Here is a 22,669-nt window from a genome sequence, read left to right as displayed (position 1 = left end):
AGAGGTGGCGGGTTTTAGTCGGGGGTTCCAAGGTCCTGTGTGTTTGGCTTGGGGGTCATTTTGCAAGCAGACCAGTTAGAGGATTGGGCACATTTTTTATATGTTTCTAATGTTTTCTTCTCACTTGTGCTGTAAAATGCTATATTTGGACCCCATGTTTGCAACAATTGCAGTAAATATTTTGTGTAAAAGCCACCATTTGAATCCATTTTTTGAAAATTTTTCTTGCAGATGGAAAACCCCCCGCACCCTGCTTTTGCAGTTCGGGCTTGCTCGCTTCGCTCGCTCGCTCGTTATACTACAATACTATTTTCCGCCCCACCACTTTCAAAATCCACCAGACGCCCCAGCCGCAAAGTGAAATCCTTTATGAATTGAATCTGGAACAGAGAGAAATGAATTTACCACCTCAACCTGAAAGTTATGTGGGGGAGACCACCAAAAGAGTCTTTTATACTACTACTCAGCTGCTGCCTGTAAGAGCTGTGGATCCTATTGTAAAATCCCAAGAAAAATTACAAACAAGAAAAACTACCATAATCTGTCAAACGAGGTTAAACCATGTCAAACCTGGCAAAGAAAAGTGACTTTGTTGGATCCCACTGCAGCAATCCTACAGCGTGACCCACTGAAAACCCACCAAATAAACATTAGTGAAACAGGGATAGAACGCATCTTCAATCAGAAGACCACGAATCCGACTTCAGTCTCCTGGAGTAAATTGCACCGTCACATTATGTGTTCTTCATTTTCAACATTTAGATATATTGTTTTAGCTGTTAGCCATACAAAAAACGTCCATTAAAAAAGCAGTTAGAAGAGCACAATATAACATTATTGTTTTACAATAATACAATAGTATTATAATGTAAATCATTGCTCTTTAAACCACAAAATATCTGCCACTAAAAGGGTACCTTTCATCGCCTCACGTGTTACCAGTCACAATACAGGACATAGTGGTCGATATATAGCAGCTATAGCATATAGCTTTTATAGGACCTGAGGCCCAATAGCATAGCATTTATATGATTCAGAATGACATAGGCGTTAAACAAGGGCCCTAGCCTTCGTCTAAGTAACCCGCTTGATTTTGGAGAGAATGAAATAAAATGCATTCTCCCATCTTCTAACATCAGCTCCCGTGGTTGTTCTCCTCTGATTTTCAGTATAGCCTCGCATTAGAAGTGGGCCCGATCTGATTTTTAAATACTATGGGCCCGACTTCGATGTTGGACGGACCTGAGTCTGAAATGAATCCTAACAGCTGATTACGATGCCGTAGGAACGGCTCCGATCGAGGGTTGGAGCCGTTTACTACGGCACTGTAATTTGCCCCTATGTGTGCCATAGCTGTGGTGTAGTATCTTTCCTGGTATTACTCAACCCTGTTCTTTATCTTGGGTGGTAAAAGCCTTGCTGCCACATAGCCACATTCAGTGCTTCTTCATATTATCTCTTGTAAGTCAGACCAAATCTTGGGGATCATTCCACATTTATTATAGCAGGGGTGTTCCGTGAGTCCACATGCACAATCCTCTTTAGAATAATTTCAACATATAGTATCAAGTTACAGTTCCTATAGTTCTCTGTATTCAATACATTATGTAACAATTTTATATTTACTTCAGCATGGATCCTAGGCCACAGCAAGAAAGGACACAAGGCAGCTGTATCATACATAGAGTTAATTCCTAGCTCTAGCAGTGCTAGTACCTTGTCATAGCCCTGCATAACCCTGCACGTATAGCATTGACATTGTAGCCTTGGCTCTATATACTTGAAGCATATACTCAGCATGTTGCTACCCAGCTTACTCTTGCATCTTAAAATGGTGCTCATCATCTGACTCAATCTGCACACTTACTCTTCCCTTTGCTGGTGCCGCCAATCTTGCTGCCTATCCTGATAACTAAGTAAACAAAGCAGGAAACTCTCTCTCAGCCAACCCTCTTAATACTAATAGTTCACTTCAGAAGGCGTCTCACGTTCATAACCATGAACTTCGTTTTGCTATATTATTATTAATGTCAGCCGTAGGCTTCAAAACCCACCTATAGACGGTGCTTACCTAAATCATTTACCAACTATGGCACTGCATTGCCTGAAAACAAACAGCATGACAATTCTGTTGCCACCCAACCTAGTAGTGTCCTGATTTAGTTTCTCAAAATGCTTCCCAACATTGTTCATGAACAGGCTAAACAATAATGTTGCTAGGCCACATCTTTGACGAAACCCTAGAAGGCATTCATAAGAGCTTCCATATCTCACCCTAGCAGTTATGGCTTTGTCTGAATGATGTATGCATGCAAGCAAACCCTACAGCATACCCAAACGATCTAACACATACCAAAGGAGAAGCAAATTAACAGAAACAAATTATGCCCTTAAGTCTAAAAGAGTCCAAAAACACAAGCCATTGTTTAGCCGGTTGCACTTAGTACCTGCTCAGTGGTGCCCATTCCCTTCCTAAAGTCAGCTTGTAGTCACAGAGAATATTATTATATTCCACCCATTCTTGAAGGACATTTAGAATTACTCTGCCATATATTGTGCCTGCTCTGTCCAACAATGATATAGGTCAACTGCAAGATCAGAAAGATTACCTTTATTTATGCAGGTGAACAATAATTGCTGATATGCAAGGGTCTGGGACCTTTTAGCTATAAGAAATGACATTAAATAACAATATTAGAAAGCCCCTTTCCCCCAGAGTTTAATATCTGCTTAGTGCAAACTATCATATTTATAAATTGGTTCTTGCTCTGATTAGATTATTTTGCCTCCAGCTCACATCGTCACCGGAAATACCCCAAGCACTCTTTTCAATAAAGAGATTTTCACCAATCATTCTGAGCACAGACCTGACATTAAAATTCCTATCCAGTAGTACAGTAGGACACTAGTACAGTAGGATCACCGTAACAGTTGTTTTCTATTTTTAGTTCAAGCCTAAGGTGCTGCAAATGTCTACAAACAGTGGGAAAATGCTTATAAAAATGCAAAATGCAGTAGAATTGCATATAACAACTCACATTGTTCGCCCCATCTTAGCTTCAGCGGGCACAAAGTATATACTATACCAATCACATGCTGGTGTTTCAATTGGCCAGGTTTCCTTGAGCCAACATATATTATTTGCACAGAGAATTACAGCCAAATCCCGCCTTTAATTGGTTTACCCAATGCAATTACATCGGAAAGGATAACACTGAAGAGGGATAAGATGAAGGAAAATGGAGATACACTGGTGTCATTACCTCGCCTACCAGTCCCACTCCTCAGCTGTGGTCTTGCAGTGACTGCTACAGGACAAGGATGACGGGGTGAGAGACTTCTGTGAGGGTAGCTGCCACCCATCTCCATTCTTCCTGGCCAGTAAACAGCTTTTTTTCTAAATATTCCGCTAATAACATCTTCGTTGAGGTTAACTTGCAAGTTCCCTGTTTTGACTATGAAATTAGGCCTTTAGTCATAAGCTCGTGCTGCTTGTTCCTTACTGGTAGAATTGCTAGATATAATTCTTTGTATGGAAATGTCATATTTATTCCCAGTTTATGGAAAGCATCCACGTAGGGTGGACTAGTTTGACAATTGCCAGTGAGGCATTTGCAATCTGAGATAACTTCTCCTACTCTCCTATAGATTGTTCCAAATACTTCACTGAGGATATCCTCTGTGGCTACATGTGGAAGGCCTGGCAGTGCCTGCAGCAGCTTCAAAGTGTTAAGAATATTGTGTGTTCAAAGATGGCATAGAGGCATAAATACAGCAGCTGGGTTGTGCATCATCTCTTCTCTACTGTTAACAGGAATCAACTCATTTCCATAACTCCTTGCATCCTCAGACCAAGCAGTCTCGAATTCTGTCGCTGAAAATATTGAGAAACCACCCGAAATGCTCTGCCCTTTTTGCTTACACCATTCATTAGAAAAGTGGGACATATTTTCCTTAGTGGGCAGTGGATCTTTCTTCTTCATTACTTTTCCCTTTGTTGACTCTGCTTGTTTATAGGCTACTAAATCACTCCACTGTCTTTGATTAGCCAGAGGTGTGGGTAGAATTCTATTGTATTGGGTTCAAAATAACACAGGAATTTGATGGTTGTTTGTTACCATCAAGTGCATCGTTACTAAGCTCTTCAGTCTACAAAGGCTACATCTGAGGAGTGTTTGTGCCTTTTGCCCGAGGAAAAGGCAGAATTAATCTTCATTACTAGCTCTGTAGATGTTGTAATATTATGCATTTTCATGAAGTATGTGTGTTTTTTTCTATTGGGACACTTTTTATAAGCGTATGGAGTTTGCTTACTACAAACAAACCAATCACTCAACATTGTCCGGCATCGTTGCCTCTTGGATGTTGGACCCTCGCAAAGATCCGTCTGAACACTGTTCATGTAGAAAATTGGTGTGGGAGCACACTACTTCACCTCCCAGCAGGGTCGCCCCTAAGCATCATGGTAGATGCAGTCCTACAAGCGAGTACACTTGAAAAGTCTTTAGAGTGTTTCACCAGGTGGGTGCAGATTAGTGCTGGCCATCTCTGGACACGTGTTTCTAGATTATTATCTGTCATCAGCAGAGATTAGGCATTATTTGGGGGTTGCTGAGCAGCCTGCGTATCCTTGGAACGTAGTATCTCTCCAGGCGTGCAGGTGCCTCTCCACGATCTCGTCAGCCCACAGCGGCTCGAGGGAGACTTCAAGTGGAAAATTGGTGTGGGAGCACACTGCTTCACCTCCCAGCAGGGTCGCCCCTAAACACCATGGTAGATGCAGTCCGACAAGCGAGTACACTTGCAAAGTCTTTAGAGTGTTTCGCCAGGTGGTTGCAGATTAGTACTGGCCATCTCTGGACACGTGTTTCTAGATTATTATCTGTCATCAGCAGAGCTTAGGCATTATTTGGGGTTGCTGAGCAGGCTGAACACTGTTCATATTTTCAATGTGAGTCATACTGGTGCCTTTTTCCCTTTTTTTGACTTTTTATGCTTAAGGCTTTTCGGCTGCCTTAAGCGGCCCCTCCACAGGGATGGTAGAAAGGGTGGAAGATTAGTGTGTTCCTCACAAATTTCAACAAGCAGACAGTCTCATGGTCTCGGGGATTATCTGTTTCCTGCAAGCTAGTGTACATAATCTCACTTATACTACATCATGTCCTGTATTTTGCGCAGATACAGATGCAATATCGACCTCTTCTCCAGTGCCTTCATCCCTGGTCTGATCCCACATAATATTTCTGTAATCTCTCATTTAAAGTAGTTGGTGATTTTATTCATTTATCCAGCATGGAGCCTTGTGTCTGCTTTAGCCACCACCACTTCTTTCTCAAAATATTGGGTTACTTCTGTATCTCGATTAAGTAGTTGTACTAAAGGTTGCCACCCAACCTGGCCACTTGTATACATTCCTACTTGGGTAAAAGTAGTTTCAGTCAGTAATCGTTCCAGTCCTACCTTTTCAGGCTTGCAGGTTCTTGACCTATTAGTTCACATGCCAGTGGAAAGAGTAGGATAAGTGTATCACACTAGCCCCGCGCCTCCCTGCCCCCCCCGCCACACCCAAATGTATTTATATATACTCTAGGTTCTGATCTGGCTTTAGAATCAGTGCTTTCATACTGGAATAGCTTTAACAGCTTTTTAGGTTTTTCCAAAACAAAAAACAGCAAGCGATAAATCAGTTCATTGTGGGGCGCAATAGCCTTTCTGATATTACGCAGTCACAGCACACCAGGGCACATATTCAGTAGCACTGCCCCTACCTACAGCTTGAACCCTCGCAGTGCTCAGTATACCACACTATACTATATCTGTTATGTTAATTGCTTTGCTTGCCCTCGTTTGTGCCCATGTATCCTAATTTTGGCATTAACTTTTATTGTTTTTTTACTCTTGCTTATCTGCTTGCAGGTCTTCAAGTGAAGAGCAAGCAGGCAAAAACAAGCAAACAGATTTGCTACTAGAACATTGGCCACTGGCAAGTAAGCTGACTACAAGGTGGTCCAGCTACTTACTTCTAACTGAGACAACCAGAGCCTACACTTTACAAGCCATAGTCTGCATTCACCCGACCCTAACCCCCTCGCTCCTATGCTTACCCTCCTCCTGCTATCATCTTACCCCACCCATCCTTTCGCCAGTAGAGTGATGTGATGTACACAGAGACACAGTGGCTGCGGTAGCAAGGCACGGATAATGTAGGACAGAGCAGTGAGCAGGTGGAGGGTGCCATGTACTGCTGCAGAAAAAGAACTCAAGGTTAGATGCGTGCGCATGCCCAGATCCATGTTCAGACAGGCACAAGCATGGTTAGCGGCTTCCACGGTTTCCGAACGTCTTCCCTTCCTCAGTTCTCAACTCTCTTAGTTTCTTCACCAGAAGAACTTATAAAAGGAGCCACACTAGCCTTGTTCACTCCTCTTCTAGCCTGGCTCTTAAAGTTGATGTAGGAAATCCAGCTCCCAGGGACCAAGGGTAGCCTGCAGGTACTGGGTCCCACTTGTACCAAGAGATTTTTCATCACTGGTGTCCTGAATCCCTTTACCCCTAACTGGGAACCAGGTTTCCCTTTTTTGTCCTTGACTTTCAGGGCAGTGAGACTGAGCAGTCCTAAACTTACTCGAAGCAAGTACTGTGGGCAAAAAACTCAGAACTCAGCAATGTAATCAAACATTTAATAATTCAATGGACAGTAAGTGCTTTTTCTTATTAAAAGGAAAAGTGATTAGTACACATATTGCTAAATATTACTCTCAAATTAACAAATATTTAATGGTAACAATGGTGACAGCATCTAAAGGGCTTCACAACCTACATGGGGTGCAAACTAAAGAAGGGTCTCATAGGTCATGTAAATTCCTAAATATATCCTGGACCCTCTTCATTGGAGGTGCTGCTATGATCTGTACCCAAGCAAGCCCCAACTCCTAAATTGAAAATAAGTACATTATTTAGAAGTCAGGCCTTCTCGCTTTTTTCAGGGTGACACTCTAGCAATCACATTGAAAAAATAACTGCTCAAACACAATGCAAATTAATATTCAAAACCTTTCAAGAGAGTACCACTTTTCATTGGCATGATAAAATACATGCAATGATTTATTGTCAAAATATATGTGTCGATGACGTTTTCAATATTCAAAACTATGCAGTTATCGGGCTTTTATAATACCTTTACTAAGGTTGCAAAGCAGCCAGAAGATCTGGCAATAAACGTCCATGCATCTTAGAGCTTTCACACAAGTTTTTCAGCTTCAGGAAAGTTTGACAGTTTGAGAACCCTGTACTAAGGTCACACTTTCTGTGCCCCAGTAGACTTATGGTGATCAGAACAAAATTGATAGTGAGGCACCTCTTCTTGACCTGCCAGAACCTCATACACAGTGAGGCTTTCTGAGTGGTGCTGGTGACTAGTGAAGAGAAATGTACACATTTTATGTTATTCCTTTTTAGACCCTGTGCTCTTCTGCAGAAGTTCCTGATACTGACCTTGCCTTCCTGCAGTTCCGAGATCCCATGGTCTCCTGACCACTTTCTGGGTGGTCCAGGTAAAATTCCTGTTACATCAGCATAATACTTGTTTTAATTTTCGCATTACACATGTTACATTAAATTCCCCAAATTATGGCATTATGCTAAACGGCATAATTATGGTGCATTTGAGGAGAACCTTTTAGCATGGGAGCAATGCAACAAACAGAAGACAAGTGGCATTTGTGTTTTTTGTACTATTTGTTTTTTCCACAAAATGCGCTCCTGTGCCCAATACGGCCGCAAGGACACATTTTGCTCTGATGTGTTGCGCTCAATACCAGTTTTGCATGTTGCATAGATTAATATAATGTGTGCAGATTTTCATAACATTATAAAAAAACAAATTGTGTACCTATCACTGGACCAGTACACAGAAGTCCCAGGGAACCCTCTTCCTCGAGGTGCTCAGCAAGCCCACCCTCTTGTGTCTCCTAGATGGAGTGAAAAGGCCAGTGCCACTGGCCCTGTAGAGAAGAGTTCAGCAGAGTCCAAAAAAGTACAGATCTAGAGTATCCCTCAGTTCTAGACAAGGGTTCTGACTTTTCTTCTGCAGTTTCCACTTCCTCTCAGCAGGTCTCCCTTGCTCAGTGGTTTAATTGTGGAAGTGGATAGACCTAGAAGTTGCCCTCTCTGCCGAATCCCAACACACCATATAATTATTTCACCCCTGAACAATACTTTCTAGGAGCAGCCTACTAGCTGGTCCACTTCCTTACCCAGCATGATGTGCTTTTAAAGCTGGTAGAAGCAATGCTTGGTTTGAAACAACTCTCTCCAGAGCTTAGCCCTACCCCTAAAGACTCTGTAAACTGGTTCTTTCCCTCCAAGACTTCAAAAGGGAGCCTCTGCTGGTCAGAGGTCTGACTGTCCCCTTCGTCCTTGTGAAAAAGACATGCCAAAGCTTGTCAGTGAGGATGGCAGTTAATCAACCTATTCTGATTTCTCACCCCAACTTCCCCTACCAACAGGGCTGGACTGGCTGTAGCTGGCACTGGGTGTTTCCTCAGTGGGCCGCCAGGGTGGGGACTGGCTATAAACCCATGTGGGGGGGCGTTTTTGTTACCGGGGCCGTTTTGCAGCATAGCTGCAATATCGCCCCTATAATAAAAGCAGCTGCAATGTTTTCCACACGCAGCGCCCCACAACCCCACCTCCCTCCCGCAGCCAGTCCGACTTGATTGCCAGGGACGGTTCGCATTCTCAGTCCGGCCCGGCCAACCAGGCAAAGTCGTAAACTTGTCCACATGGGACTATTATCCGGAGGAGGCTTCAATCTGGATGCTGGTCTAACGTGGCCTAGCATTACAGTTCAAAGCCTGTAAAGCACAAATAATATGAAGAAGTGTACTCGTGTCCAATGTAGTATGGTATTTGTTTCAGGACCTTTTCAAAAGTAGAAAAGTGGCTTTAATCATTTCTCTTTGTTGAGCCAATGCAAAGCTAATGTTTTAAAAAATATATATTTTTATTCGCATTTCAAAATAATGCAACACATCTTTCATTAGATATACAGAATAGACTTTGCACAATATCCTTCCATCAGAAACAATTACGATTAATACACAAATACAAATGCATCTTAATTCAATAGTCATGGTAGGCATTCTCACAATATTTAGTGTTCCTAAGATCCTAATCTGAATCAGAGCTATCATCATCATTATCAGAGGGAGGTTCGCAGATGTTTCCTCTATACTCATACCATGCCCCCCAAATTTTATTCCATTTTTTTGGACAGCCCCTGCTTCGAAACACTGCCCTTTCTGAAATCATTGCTGCGTCCATATCATGCTTCCAAGCCGCTAGCGTAGGTCTCTCCGCCCCACCCCACCTCTGAGCTATGTTTCTCTTATCTATCAACATACACAACGTCATCCAGCCTTGTCCCGAACGTGTGAGTTCATTTGGTTCCCATATATTCAAAAGGCATCGCCTAGGGTCCGGCAGCAGGGAAACTCCCTCCGATTGAGACATAGTTCTCATTACCTGTGTCCAGTAATCTACTATTCTCGGGCAATCCCATATGGTGTGACAGAAGGTCCCTTCCTCACCACAGCCCCTTAGGCAGTATGGGTGTGCTATCCGTCCTATCTTATGCAGTGTGGTTCTAGTGTAGTATGATCGATGTAGTATACGCAACTGCACCAAGCGGAGACGCGAGGGGATGCCTACTTCCTTCGGGGATGCCAATGCCTCCTGCCACTCCGAGTCATCAATTTCCCCACAGTCATGAGACCACTTCTCCCGCAATGGCCCTGTTGGGTCGGGTAAATTATTTACTAGCTTACGATAGATTAGGGATGTCGCCTTCGATGGCATGTAGTCTGTTAATAGTCTGTCCTCGAGAGGGGACGCTTCTAGGACTTCAGATTCAGACGCTAGGGCTGTCGTTAAGGCGTGGCGTATCTGTATATACCTGAAGTGTTCGGATGGGGCTAAATCATATTGCTGTCTCAGGGTCTCAAAGGGTAGCACTTGTCCTTTCTGCCATAGATCCCCAATCGTCGATATGCCTATATCGTCCCAACGGTCGAAGCCCCTGGTGTGCCTAAGCTTCCCCAGCTTCTTCGTGTCCCACAACGGAGTCAATTGTGACAATACCCCCGCCATCCCAACCTGGCCAGTGCTGTAGGCCATATGGTGAGTGTATGTTTCAAAGGCCCAAACTTTGTGAGGGATAGTGGTTTATCGTATAGGGGGGCCAGCATTCCAGATAGTCCTAACTGTGTCTGTCTGCTTTTAACAAAGTTAATGTTTTGGTGCAGATTTTGTCCAGGGTGTGAATACAGTAATGTATTACATATATACATTGAATTACTACAGATCCACTCTTGAGTAAAAAATAAGTGGGGATATTTCTTTTTTGTTTTCCAATTACATGATAACAGCGGAATCTCCTAAAAAGCTCGTAGAGAATGCAAGTTACTCCAAAGAGAAAGGACAGGCTAAATTACAGTGAGATCCAATGCAGACTGGAGAGACCAGCCCTGTGGCATACTGGCAGGTGGAGATTAGGTCCTCACCAAAGTCAGGGATGCTCCTCCAGGACTATGAAAGCAGAGTTAGAAGGAAGTCACATCACCTAGCAACCCCGTATTGTAAGCTTCATGGTTCATATAGTGAGCACTATGCCTTTGGTGTTCTCCAAATTTGTTTTGTTTTCCCTACACAGTTTCCCTTTTGTTAGGGTTCCGTCCCACTCCTCTGTTAGGGGTATGTTCTAACTTACGTTTACTCACCAGCAGGCTGCGTCCACTTCTCCCTTGAGTTTGTATTTCCGGGATGCGCTAATGCTTATCCATGCTGATATACTGGAATAGCAAGTAGGACTTCTGAACTCTACAACAGTATGCATACCTCATTGTAGAGGGTTCATATATACGTAATGTTTATATCTGTTTCATCACAGTTTCTGCCTTTGCTGGGTGCTACACTTACCATGATTTTTCTATTGATGTGATCCCATGCATTGAGCCGAGACATTGCCAGTGAGACTCTCTGTCCCACTGAATTCCATCCCGCAGCCTGTGCATCTTGTCTGCTCCCTGTCCCATCTCTTTCCCATGTGTGGAGTTCCAGGATTGCTTACACTGTGTCCTAGGTTTATACTCTTGTGGAGGTCTGGGATGCTTATCTAAATCCAACCACTACCCGCTTGACTCATGATGTTAAAGGCGTGGTCAATCCATGACCAGGTCTTTCAAGGTCTCATCTATTACAGTCTACCTGTGCGCTAATATCAGGCCACATTAGACAGTAGTCCTACTTGCTCAGCCAACACATATGTGTACATACATTTGTGTTCAGGCTTATGTGCAGCCATTACAATACCTTACATTAAGTGAGAATCGATTAGTGAGATTCACTGACAGAAGAGAACCAAACAGCAAGCGGTCCAAAATCAAAAAAAATCTCAAGCGGTATAAGCCGTCGTAACCGACTGTCTTACCGATAGTAAAATGACCCACAAAGATACTTTAAAGATATTTGGAATATTTGTTATTTTCCATGAATGTTCATGGTGCTGACACGGTTAGCAAATATTCAATTCATTTGCTCCTATTTTCATCCTTCATTTTAGAGGGAACTACTCATTAATACATCACTATTTTTATATCTACCTTTCTCTGAAGCTCAGTAATGTAATGTCATTTACCTCTTTACCATTTTTGCATTGTGATTAGTGGTTGGGTAATATTAAAATCCTCCATCTCACAGATCATGTAGACAAGATCCAACAGGCAAAGTGACAATCACTTATGACAGTTAAGACAAAGCTTGAAATCCCTTGCTACAAGGAAGGCCGGTACAACGTAAGCAAACAATGGTTCTTCTCAATGGAAGACAATACAATCTGGTCAATGTACCTTTACTATGAAATGTTGTAGCAGGATCCCATTTGAAGACATTAATGAAACATGATATGTGTTCTTTTAGGCTGCCCTGGCTGTCAAAGCCTGATGTCAGGGAGGGTATTTGAATGTTTGTGGATCTTAGGAACTACATAGATTGAATCGCTGTATGTAACATTATTGTTGACAAAACACTATCTGACATAAATATTGTCTCCTACAAGTTTTTTTTTTTTAAATAGTGTGCCTTTGGATGTAGATTTTCTATTATTAACTCAACTCCAAAAGAACATTATTTTAGTAAACAATATTTAGAACACAATATTTTGTCAGGCAATAATGAGTTCATAATGTTCTATAGTATTGAGCCTATCTGTAGTCACTTTTAACTTTTTTAAATCTAACATGATTATTCATTTTAAGATGTAGCTAACAATATCGGTCAACTTCAGATTTACACACTATCCAATATTACAAGCCTGGATGATGTGACTGCGAGCTTGTAATTGTTCATGGATACAAGATTTACATGCACATTAAAAATAAACAAAATTATGTATACAACAATAAATGTAAGTGTATACTTTGAATTATGTAGCTGAGTCACAGAATATGGCTTTTATGCATCTATATATGATAATACATACATGTCAGATTATGTCAATATGATTAAAGGGTAGGTCCCCTATCTATGTATATTTGTCTTGTCTCATGCTTTCTATAAGGGTATAACAATATATTTAGATATCAAGAAACAATCAATTATATTCTAACATTACAAAATACATCTGCTTGGCTATGTAGATGGGTTTATGCTGCTGTTAAAAAAATATATATATATATTTCTTTCCACTCTCCGACTTATCCCAAACGTTTCTGTCTACTGTGAACTTCCAACCATGTCATCCAGACTCTTACCTCTTGCCCTCTTTTCTATTCAATTTATCCGACTAACTGCTACACATTTCCACCAATAACGATCTGACACCTTCCCTTTATTATGAGATATCAAGAGCACAAACTTACCAAACTGAACAACCTTAACACAACTAATCATACTAGGAATAGGAACCCTATTACTTATTCATCTCTAACCTTGGGTTCTAGAATAACGTGCAACTCGTCACAAAGGACTTCAATGCCTTGTCAGGTCAGTAGTAGTATGCGCTATATAAATACAATTTACAATTACAATTATGTATGCACAAAATGCAGTGCTGTACCAGCCAGGCAAGCAGGTATTGCATAATATGGTGGGTGGACCTCAACCACTGGGGTGGAGGCACCCCCACTCTGTTAGCGGGCTTGCTATAGAAGTCTGAATGAACTAAAATGTCTCTTCCATGGCATCTACTTTCACCATCAAAGCTCTGCAGGGCCATTGTTTTTTAATCTTTTGACGAAAGCAATATTTTTAGTTGCTGCTACATCTGCCAGAGAAAAAAAAGTTGGGATCTTGATTTGCAGACAACATTTCTGTCCATTTATTTACATTCCTTACATGAAGCCTTTTGTGGGAAACACAACCTGCCCGTAGAAAGCCACCCGGATCCCAGGGCAAGCTGCAGTATAAGAAACAATCGTTCCAGGTAGAATAGTGTAAATTAAATACCCAATCAATGTCAAATAGCCAAGATCCTGTGTTTGCAATGGCTATCAATATTTATCAAATACGGCGAACATGTAATTATGAAATGACTAGTAAGAAACCAGAAGTGAGAAATGTACCAGCCTTGAACAGCATATTTCTGATGATCACACAGCGACAAACATAACATGCAAGTGTATGGAACACAATAATCAAGCAAGCAGTGGACAAATAATTTATACCTGTACAGAAACAGGTTATCAATATAATGGTAACTATTGACCTCGCATATAGATTAGATTGTAGTTGGTAACTTCTTGTAGTGATTCTCCTGGATTTCGCATATTCAGCATTCCTGTCTCCATGAGGTTGTTTTTTGAATCGTTGCTTGCAATAAGGTAACAATTACATCAACTTTTTGCACTCACAGTGTTCTTCCTGGAATTTTGTTTCTGGCTATTCAGATTCTTTATTCCTTACTCAGCATCTTGTTCTGGATGGGCCATTTGCCAGATTTTTCTTTCTCTTTGAGTAGTCTTATCTCCTAATTTCGCTCGGTGTTGTACTTCATTCTATTCCAATAAAGTAATTGACCATTTTTATTTATCTGTAAGTAACATATTCATCCGTTACTTGGTGACATGGTTCTTTCCTTTGCCAGATCGTTTCAATTTTTCTCATTTTCCTATTCACAAATCACTGCTTTGGCTCGGATATTCTCGGTCCTGATGATGTTCCAACAATAATAAGACATCAAAACGTTGTTGACGATGCAACAATTGGACTTGTTGGAATTTAATCATTCATCCATTGTCTATTGCTTTCTTGATTATTTTGTTACACACCCTTATAGGTTATTATTGTCTACACTGCATGATTCCTGGAGCACTGAGCAACTCTGTACTATAAACCTAATATGTTGTTGCGAGGCTGACACATTTGTCACTTCTGGTTTCTTATAATTAATTTCATTATTAAATGTTCGCCATATATGAGAACTATTCCACGAAGATCATGAATTATCCTCCCACTCTTTTTTCGTCTCCAAAATTGGAGGTCAAGAATACATAGATGGGGGGCGTGGCTTGCAGCCGTGAGGAATGGCTGCTGCCTAGGAGAGCTCCTTCCCCTGAACGGGCACATCCACGTATCCTGAGCCATCCGAGGACATGTTCAAAGTTAATTTCTGAGGGTCCGACTCCTGAAACCCCTGTGCTGCCCCTGGGACCTCCGCCGCGACGTTGGACATCGCAGCACTGTCTCCGATCGTGTGGGGTTTGGGCCGAGCAGCGGAGGGCCTGCACCGCCGCCACAAAGAAAGTTCCTGCCCCGGGAGGTCGATTGCTGCCGAAAGGAAACGGAGACCTGAAACGAGGCCCCGGCCTTGCGGCCTATGTGGCAGTGCAGCAGACTCGCGGCGCACTGAGCAAATATATAAAAGAGCCCAGTAGGACCTCGGAGGACTGCAAGAGGCCCGTTGGGTGCAAATAAAGTATTGATTTCTGGACCCCGTGCCTGCATTTGGTTTCAGGAGTGGGGAAATGCCAAAATTGATTGCCCGGGAGTGTTCTGCAATAAGGAGGACCCATCAGCCAGCAGGGGGCCCTGACTGAATCCCCGCTCCAGAGGAAGTGCTTGCTGCGTGCCGGCCATCGTTTCCCGGGGGCGATCGAGCGCGCCTGATCCCGGGCCCTGCTTCTGTGCCCGGCCAGGTGAGCGCTGCATTCACCACAGCGGATCTGCTGGAGGACGGGGGTGCGGGCGGAAAGGGATCACGTTGGACATCTTGATTCTCCACCCCCTCTTTTCAACTGGACTTACAGGTAGAGAAGCCTAGAACTGCATTTATTGGTGGCAGACAGGGACGGAGCTACTCGGCGGCCATTGCGGCCTCAAGATCCGGGAGTGTCATCCTGAATGTGGTAGAGTTTTGACTCTGCGTCAGAGCCCAATGATTTGGTGATATGGGGGACGCTGCCCAGTGTCCGGTGACCTACTAGAGGACTGCAGGCTGGTTTACGTAGGTTTGTGGAGGTGCAGTCTGGCCCTGGACCTATTGGTGACATTCTCAAAAGAGGAATACTGCAGGTACGGTGCCGTCCATTCCATTTTCTGTCAGGAGAGGCTACGCAAATGGGCCTCACTGGACTTATTCTACCTTACCTGAGGAAGGGTGAGGAGCTGTAGACGAGGACCTGATGAGAGTGCTGTGCAGTGGTTGCTCAGTGTGAATTCGCGATTACAAGACTGCGATAGAGACCGGCTATGGATGTGCTTTGAAGGGCCTTGTGCTTTTGCTCGCTTTGCTGCAGCGGAGGTTGGCTCTCTCCTAGGTGCTCCAAGTAACAGACATACGGCAAACTACGGTCAATCTTCACATGTGGAGACGAAGAGGCCTGGACGCGACTGCATGGTAGCCAGGATAGTTGATCCCCGTCAGCTGTGGTGTATGACCCCAGGGGTAGATTGCCCTCCCCCCGGCACGGACTCTTGCTCTGGCAGCTCTCCCCATTAAGATACGGTTGTGTCCGGTGAGCCACCTCCTGCGCCTGTCTGAGAACACTACCATCATGGCTACGGGAGGAAAAGGTCCCAAGGCCAATGCCCAGAAGCAGCTGGCAAAATTCGCATGGACAAAAACGGGCGAAAAAGGGGGAGAGAGATGGGGTGACCGGAGCCTCTGCGCCGGGATCGGAGCCGACTCTTCATGATGTTATGGCGGCCATAGGAGGGGTACGTGCCTCAGTAGACTCAGTCACTGTTGAGGTCTCTTTGCTTCGACCGGACTTCAAAAAAATGGATGAGAAGGTCAAGGAACTAAGGACAGTGACAGGCGCTCTACAAACAGACACGTCGCAACTTCAGAGGCAAATGCTCGACTTGCAGCAGAAGCAGGCAAGGATGTTGCAGCAGCTGGACGATTATGAGGGCAGTGCCCGACGTAACAACATTTGAATTTTAGGTGTTCCAGAACGAACAGAGGGACCGGCGGCAGATCTATAGTGGAAGACCTAATTACGAAATACCTGAAGCCTAAGACGCTGTCCAGCTACTTCTCTATTGAAAGAGCCCACAGGGTGCTGGGCGGTAAACCTAAACCGGGTGCGCCGCCGAGACCTTTGATTGCCCGGGTATTTAACTACCGAGATAGAGACATATTACTACAAGCGTCACGATCCGGCCCACCTTTGAAGATAGATAACTATGAGGTGGCGTTTTATCCGGACTTCACGGTCAAGGTCCAGGCGCAACGCAGAAGTTTTCAAGCGGTAAAGAAGGAACTAAGAGACTGGGAGGTTAAATATGCCGTGTTCTTTCCGGCACGGCTACGAGTGGAGAGAGATGGCAAGTCGTGGTTTTTTGACTCACCCGAAGCAGTCTGGGACTAGATGGAGGGGTGGAACATTGTGGAGGGCCGCCGGAGGGATCGTCCTAACAGATCCAATGTACAAAGAGGGATTCGTCTGGAGGCTGAGACCGGAGACCCTGCGACGGGAGCTAGCCAACTGGAGGAGCAGGACTGAAGACTGTGGCGGAGGATCTGAAGAGCCTTGTGCTGACACTAATACGCAAGTAGAGGGGCAGGGGCGGGTGGGGGGGATCACTCACTGATGCAAGACTGTTACCATTCTAGGGGAATTGGGGACTGTCCGCAATTTATCGGATATGTTGATGTGATATGATATTGCTTTAATACTGTTACGGTAGGATGGCTATGACATGCGAAAATTATAATATGTGTCTATAGAGGGGGGTCTGTTCCCTGTGCATTCTTAGCATTTCGGGGGGGGAGAGAGGCACTCTGCCATGTTTGGGGGTGGGTAGTTTTAAATCCACAGGCAGGGGGGCAGGGTGGGGGGAGGACGTGGGAGTGAGGGGTGGGGGGAGTTGTTTTGCAGAGTACTGTGATTTTCTTATTTGGTTTCTTGATAATTTTGTTGCTAAATTGGGGCAACTGAGTGTCTTCCTGAAGGAAGAATTGTTTACTCAAATGTTATTGCTCGCGGGTACAAACTGGGAAACAGACGTATTGGTTGCTAAACGACACTTACAAGTCATACAGAACTCTACACTATCCTACTTAGACACAACTCGCAGAAGGGAACAAAGGGTGACTTGCAGGCCTGGGGCAGGATAGTAAAAGGCTTCTAACAGTGTTGTCCTGGAATGTCAACGGGTTGGAAGACAAGATCAGGAGGGGCATAGTACAGCAATACTTACAGAGAAATTCACTGGATGTGGTCTTATTACAAGAAAATCATCTGGTTGGTCGCAAATCTAAGTCCCTCACTAGATGGGGATATACACTTTTGGCACACTCAGATTATACCACGGGTTCCAGGGGTATGGCAATATTAGTCAAAAAGACTACACCGCTCATTATACACAAGTCACGGACAGATGAGGCAGGCCGCTTTGAGGGGGTGGAGGCACTGTGGGATGGGAAAGACATTAACCTGATCTCCGTTTACCTGCCGCCTTCCTTGGGCACAACGGCACTGGAAGACTTAGGAAACAGGCTGACAGATCTGCGGGACGGGGCGCTGATTTTAGAGGGAGACTATAACATGACCTTGGATGATACTATTTACCGTAACCCACCTAAGCCCCAGGAAAAGGCTAATACTCTGTTGCTCGACTTCATTCAGGCGATGGGTCTTGCAGATGTAGGTCGCGCACTTCATCCCACGGACACAATATTAAAAAATGTCTCTAATGCCCACCGTAGTCTGTCCCGTATTGACTGCTTCCTTACCAATATGTCCTCTGTGGGCAATTTTACCCAATATAAAGTGCTGCCTAGAGGGATCTCCGACCACTCCCCGGTATGGACGGCATTCACGCACTGGGAACGTCAACCACCAGCGACGATAGTGATTAACCCTTGGCTTCTACGTATCCCCGATGTTACGGACGAGCTCAGGACACATACCTGGAATTACTTCACTGAAAATATGGGTTTGGTTCAATCCACACAAATTGTCTGGGAAGCCTTCAAGGTGGTGATTAAGGGATGAGCAAGGTCACTAAAAACGAGCTACACTGCTAAACAGCAAGAACTCCTGACTAAGGTGGAACATGATCTCCTTGACCTGGAGCGAGAACACTCACGTGATCCCACACCCGACAACAGTCATAGACGTCTCTTGAAGCAGGATGAGTTTAGGTTAAAATCAAGAGAGCAAATGATGGCTAGGCAACGAGCAATGCAGCACAGGCTCTATGAGTTAGGAGGCAGGACAGGCAGGACTCTGGTGTGGCTGGAGATGCGGGAAAAAGGCCCCAGATGGGTCCATAAGTTGAAGATGCCGGATGGAAACACAGTAACACACCGGAGAGACATTGTGGAACAGCTTTGCCGACTACTTTGAAGGGGTGTATTCCCCCTCTACTAGCTAAACAGCAGAAGATTAGCGTCAGCTCCTTCCAGACAGTAAGGTACCATGCCTTTCGGAAATGGACAGAGAGACACTAGAGGCTGACCTTTACACGGAAGAAATAGGCAAGGCTCTCGGACAACTTAAATTGGGAAAGGCTATGGGACCTAACTGGGTTCCTGTCGAGTTTCTGAAGGCAACTGCCTCTTTAACCATACCGCATCTAAAGGCCATGTATGAAGAGAGCTTAGAGGAGGGACGACTGCCAATTGACCAGCGCATGGCTACTATATTGGTCATCTATAAACAAGGGAAACCGACTGATGATTGTAGCTCATATAAGCCGATCTCATTGATAAATGTCGAGACAAAGATACTAGCAAAAGTCCTGGCAAATAGATTGGCGATGGTCATTACTTCCTTAGTTCATCCGGACCAGTCTGGCTTCATGCCAGGGAGTAACACAGCTCTCAATCTAGGAAGGGTACACAACATCATGGCTAGACGGCCATACATAGAGGAAGACGCGGCCATATTATTCCTTGACGCCTCTATGGCGTTTGACTGCATAGAATGGCCATATTTATTTCTTTGTGGCCTTGGTACGCCTTTTGTATACAGAAGTGCTAGGTCAGGTGAGAGTGAACGCTTTTACTTCCCGGACATTCGAACTCCGTAGAGGTACGAGACAGGGATGCCCGCTGTCCCCGTTGATCTTTTCCCTTGTACTGGAGCCACTCGTGGATTGGATACGTAAAGATGTGATGGTGCGTGGCGTGCACTTGGCGGACGAAGTGGAAGATCGTAGTTCGCTCTATGCGGATGATATCCTGCTGTACTTAGCGTATTCGTACAGGTGGATCAGCCTTGTCCTTGATATAATAACGAACTTTGTTAAATACTCAGGGTTTGCTATAAATTGGCGCAAGTTGGTCCTTTTTATGTTGAAAGGGGAGGTACCACATCTCCCAAAAGAATGTGCGATAACGATAGCCAATGATGGTTTTCAATATCTAGGGGTATTCGTGACCTCAGATCCCACCTGTTTCTATGACTCAGATTTGGCTCCGCCGCTGGCCAGATTACGTGTAGATGTTAAACACTGGAGGTCCCTACCTCTGACGCTTGTAGGGAGAGCTGCGCTTTTTAAGATGCTAGCACTTCCTCGCTTTCTTTACGTTCTGCATAACTGCCCTTATAAATTTCCAGACTCCTATTTTAAGGCGGTTGAGGGTGAAGTCACCACACTGTTATGGGATGGGAAAGCCCCTAGGATTGCTAGACACAAGCTGACCAAAAGTTGGTATGATGGGGAAATAGCCCTCCCAGACCTACAACGCTACTACTGGGCGGCGCAGATGTTAAACAATCACTGGATGTACTACCCCCCGGATGACCCAGCATATGCCCTAGATAGGTACCAGACTGATCGCTCTGTTTTTGTGGGCGCCTTGTAAACTACAGATCAAAAAAACAATGGGAAGTTCTTCGGACCGATAAAGCATACGCTTGACATCTGGCACACTGTCTTGTCACGACTGGGATGGGCGGAAACCTTAACATTGGCCACGCCACTTTGGTTTGCTCAGAAGTTGGAGAGATTGGGATAACAGCCCGGGTTCGATAAATGGGACCTTATTGGCCTGTCCACAGTAGGAGATTTGGTTAAAAAGGGGGCGATTTTGACTTTTGCTGAGCTCCAGGATAAATACCAACTGGCTCAAGGAGAGATTTACCGGTATCTCCAAATTAGGCGCGTGTTACAGACAGCCTTTCCGCCCTTTCATGATATACTGGAGTCCTCCCCACTTGAAGACCATCTGCTTGATGGACCGCTTAGTTCGAAGGCGATTTCCTTAACTTATAAAAAATGGAGTAATAACCTTCCAGACGCCTTCTTAAAGCTTAGGGAGCAATGGCAGGATAATATCGGCCCTATAGAAGACGAAGACTGGCAGTCAGCCCTGATGTCCCCCCGTGAGGCGGCTTTCTCACAGAGATTCCGCCTGATCCAACTGAGAATACTTCACTGTTCATACGTAACCGGGAAAGTATTGGCAAAAATAGGCGCTAAACCCGATGACAGATGTGAAAGGAGGTGTGGACTACAAGCCACGTTTTACCACACACTAAGGACGTGTCCAGAGGTACGCTCCATATGGGAGGGTGCCACGACACATATGTCCACTGCAATAGGGAAGGAAGTAACTCTCACCCAGCGACTAGGACTACTAAATATATGGGAGGCTACTGACTTAACAGAAATCGAACAACAATTCACTACACTGGGTTACACAATGGTGAAAAGAGAGGTGGCTAGAGGGTGGGGAGATAGAGCCCCACCTCGTGTTACCCTATGGGGCCAGAAAATGGACAGGTGGATGATAGCGGAGACAGAGGTCTTTAAGGCAAGGGGGTGCCCTAAGAAATGGGACAGGAAATTGTCCCATTAGAGCACACATAGGGGATATATTTGTATGTCACCCACGGTAGAAATGCGCCGGCAAGAAAGCTTGGTGAGAGATGTTCCCTGAAAGTTACTGCCTGATGATGACTTGTGATTTTCTGATGATATCTGCAATGTGTTGTTCAACCATGTACTGTATTACTGTGATTTCCTTAAATAACCAATACAAATTTTTTTTTAAAAAGAATGCATAGATTACCACATGGCTGCTGTAAGAGTGCAAGAAAGGTCATGATCAGAGTGGTAAAGGGAGCGCATCTGGTCGAATTTGGCTCAGGATCATAAAGGTTCAGTTTCTCAGAGCTGTTCCACTATTGCCATGATGTACTTCTTGGCTGGTGTTCCCTTTCCTCTGGGTCCTTGGGGGGTGGGGGGGGGTACAGGCGTGCAAACCATGGGCATTATTTATGAAGGCCTTGCGCCGCCGGTGCGTCACTTTTTCCCAATTTAAAAGTGACGCACCGGTGGCGCAAGGCCTTCATAAATAAGGCCCCATAGATCTAACAGTAATACAATGTATTCTACTACCAGGTTTATTACAAAGGCATCTGTACGAACCGTTGTTTGCCACTGTAGACTCCTAGTGTAGGTAAGTGATGGTATAAGTTTTGGAATTGGGGCTCTGACTTCTGGATTGCCATAAACACACGTCCTCCATTTACACATTTATATCATATGGCTTGCAGTAGAGTTTGGGGTTTGTGAATTTATGTAAGTAGCACCGAAGACCAGCTTTGCTCTATGATGTAACTAGGAATTGTGCAATTTAAAAACACTGAGCTAGAGTGAAAGCGATTTGACAGGAGCCCCTGATCAACATGATTCCATTGTTTATGTGCATCTTGGAAACAAACTTCTTGATCATTTTTTAAATGTTCTGTATTCTAAAAATTGGTTTGCAAGCTTATTGGGAGAATAGTGCACAGAAAGATCGGCGGAAGAGTTATGTGGTCAGGGAAACTTCACAGCTTTCCAAGGCAAATCTATTACAATATTTTTCTGCCTGTACTAGAACATATAGTTTGCACATGAGGGAACAACTTACCAGCCCATCAGCGAGCTCGCAACAGGTCTCTTGTGCGGCAAGTTTTGGGTTACAGTACACTGTCATCCTTCCAAGTTCAATCTATTAAACAAAAAAAAAGAAAAACAATTAAAAAGCAAAGTTTAAATTGTGAAGTATGTCATACCTGTCCTTAAACCTGAGGCGTGTTCTGAAGAGCACACACACACAGACAAGATAATATAACATTCGTGTCACAACAAGTTATTTAAAAACTAAAGGGACTAAAAAATGTCAGAACGCAGCAGTTATTCCATAACTGAAAGGTCGAAAATATCTCAA

General features: G+C 44.2%; 1 protein-coding gene across 2 annotated transcripts in view; it reads right to left on the bottom strand.

The window, feature by feature from the left end:
• Positions 1 to 22,669, bottom strand: part of COL19A1 (collagen type XIX alpha 1 chain) — a 2,464,374-nt gene that overhangs the window by 2,012,903 nt on the left and 428,802 nt on the right. For both annotated transcript variants that reach the window (XM_078648013.1, XM_078648014.1), the window contains exon 7: positions 22,370 to 22,450. In XM_078648013.1, coding sequence (XP_078504139.1) covers positions 22,370 to 22,450 — 81 coding nt within the window. The remainder of the gene's footprint in view (positions 1 to 22,369; positions 22,451 to 22,669) is intronic.

This window comes from Lissotriton helveticus, chromosome 6 (assembly GCF_964261635.1).
Source record: "Lissotriton helveticus chromosome 6, aLisHel1.1, whole genome shotgun sequence".
NCBI lineage: Eukaryota > Metazoa > Chordata > Amphibia > Caudata > Salamandridae > Lissotriton > Lissotriton helveticus.
The sequence above is the reverse complement of the archived record's forward strand: the minus strand, read 5'-3'. Positions and strand labels throughout refer to the sequence as shown.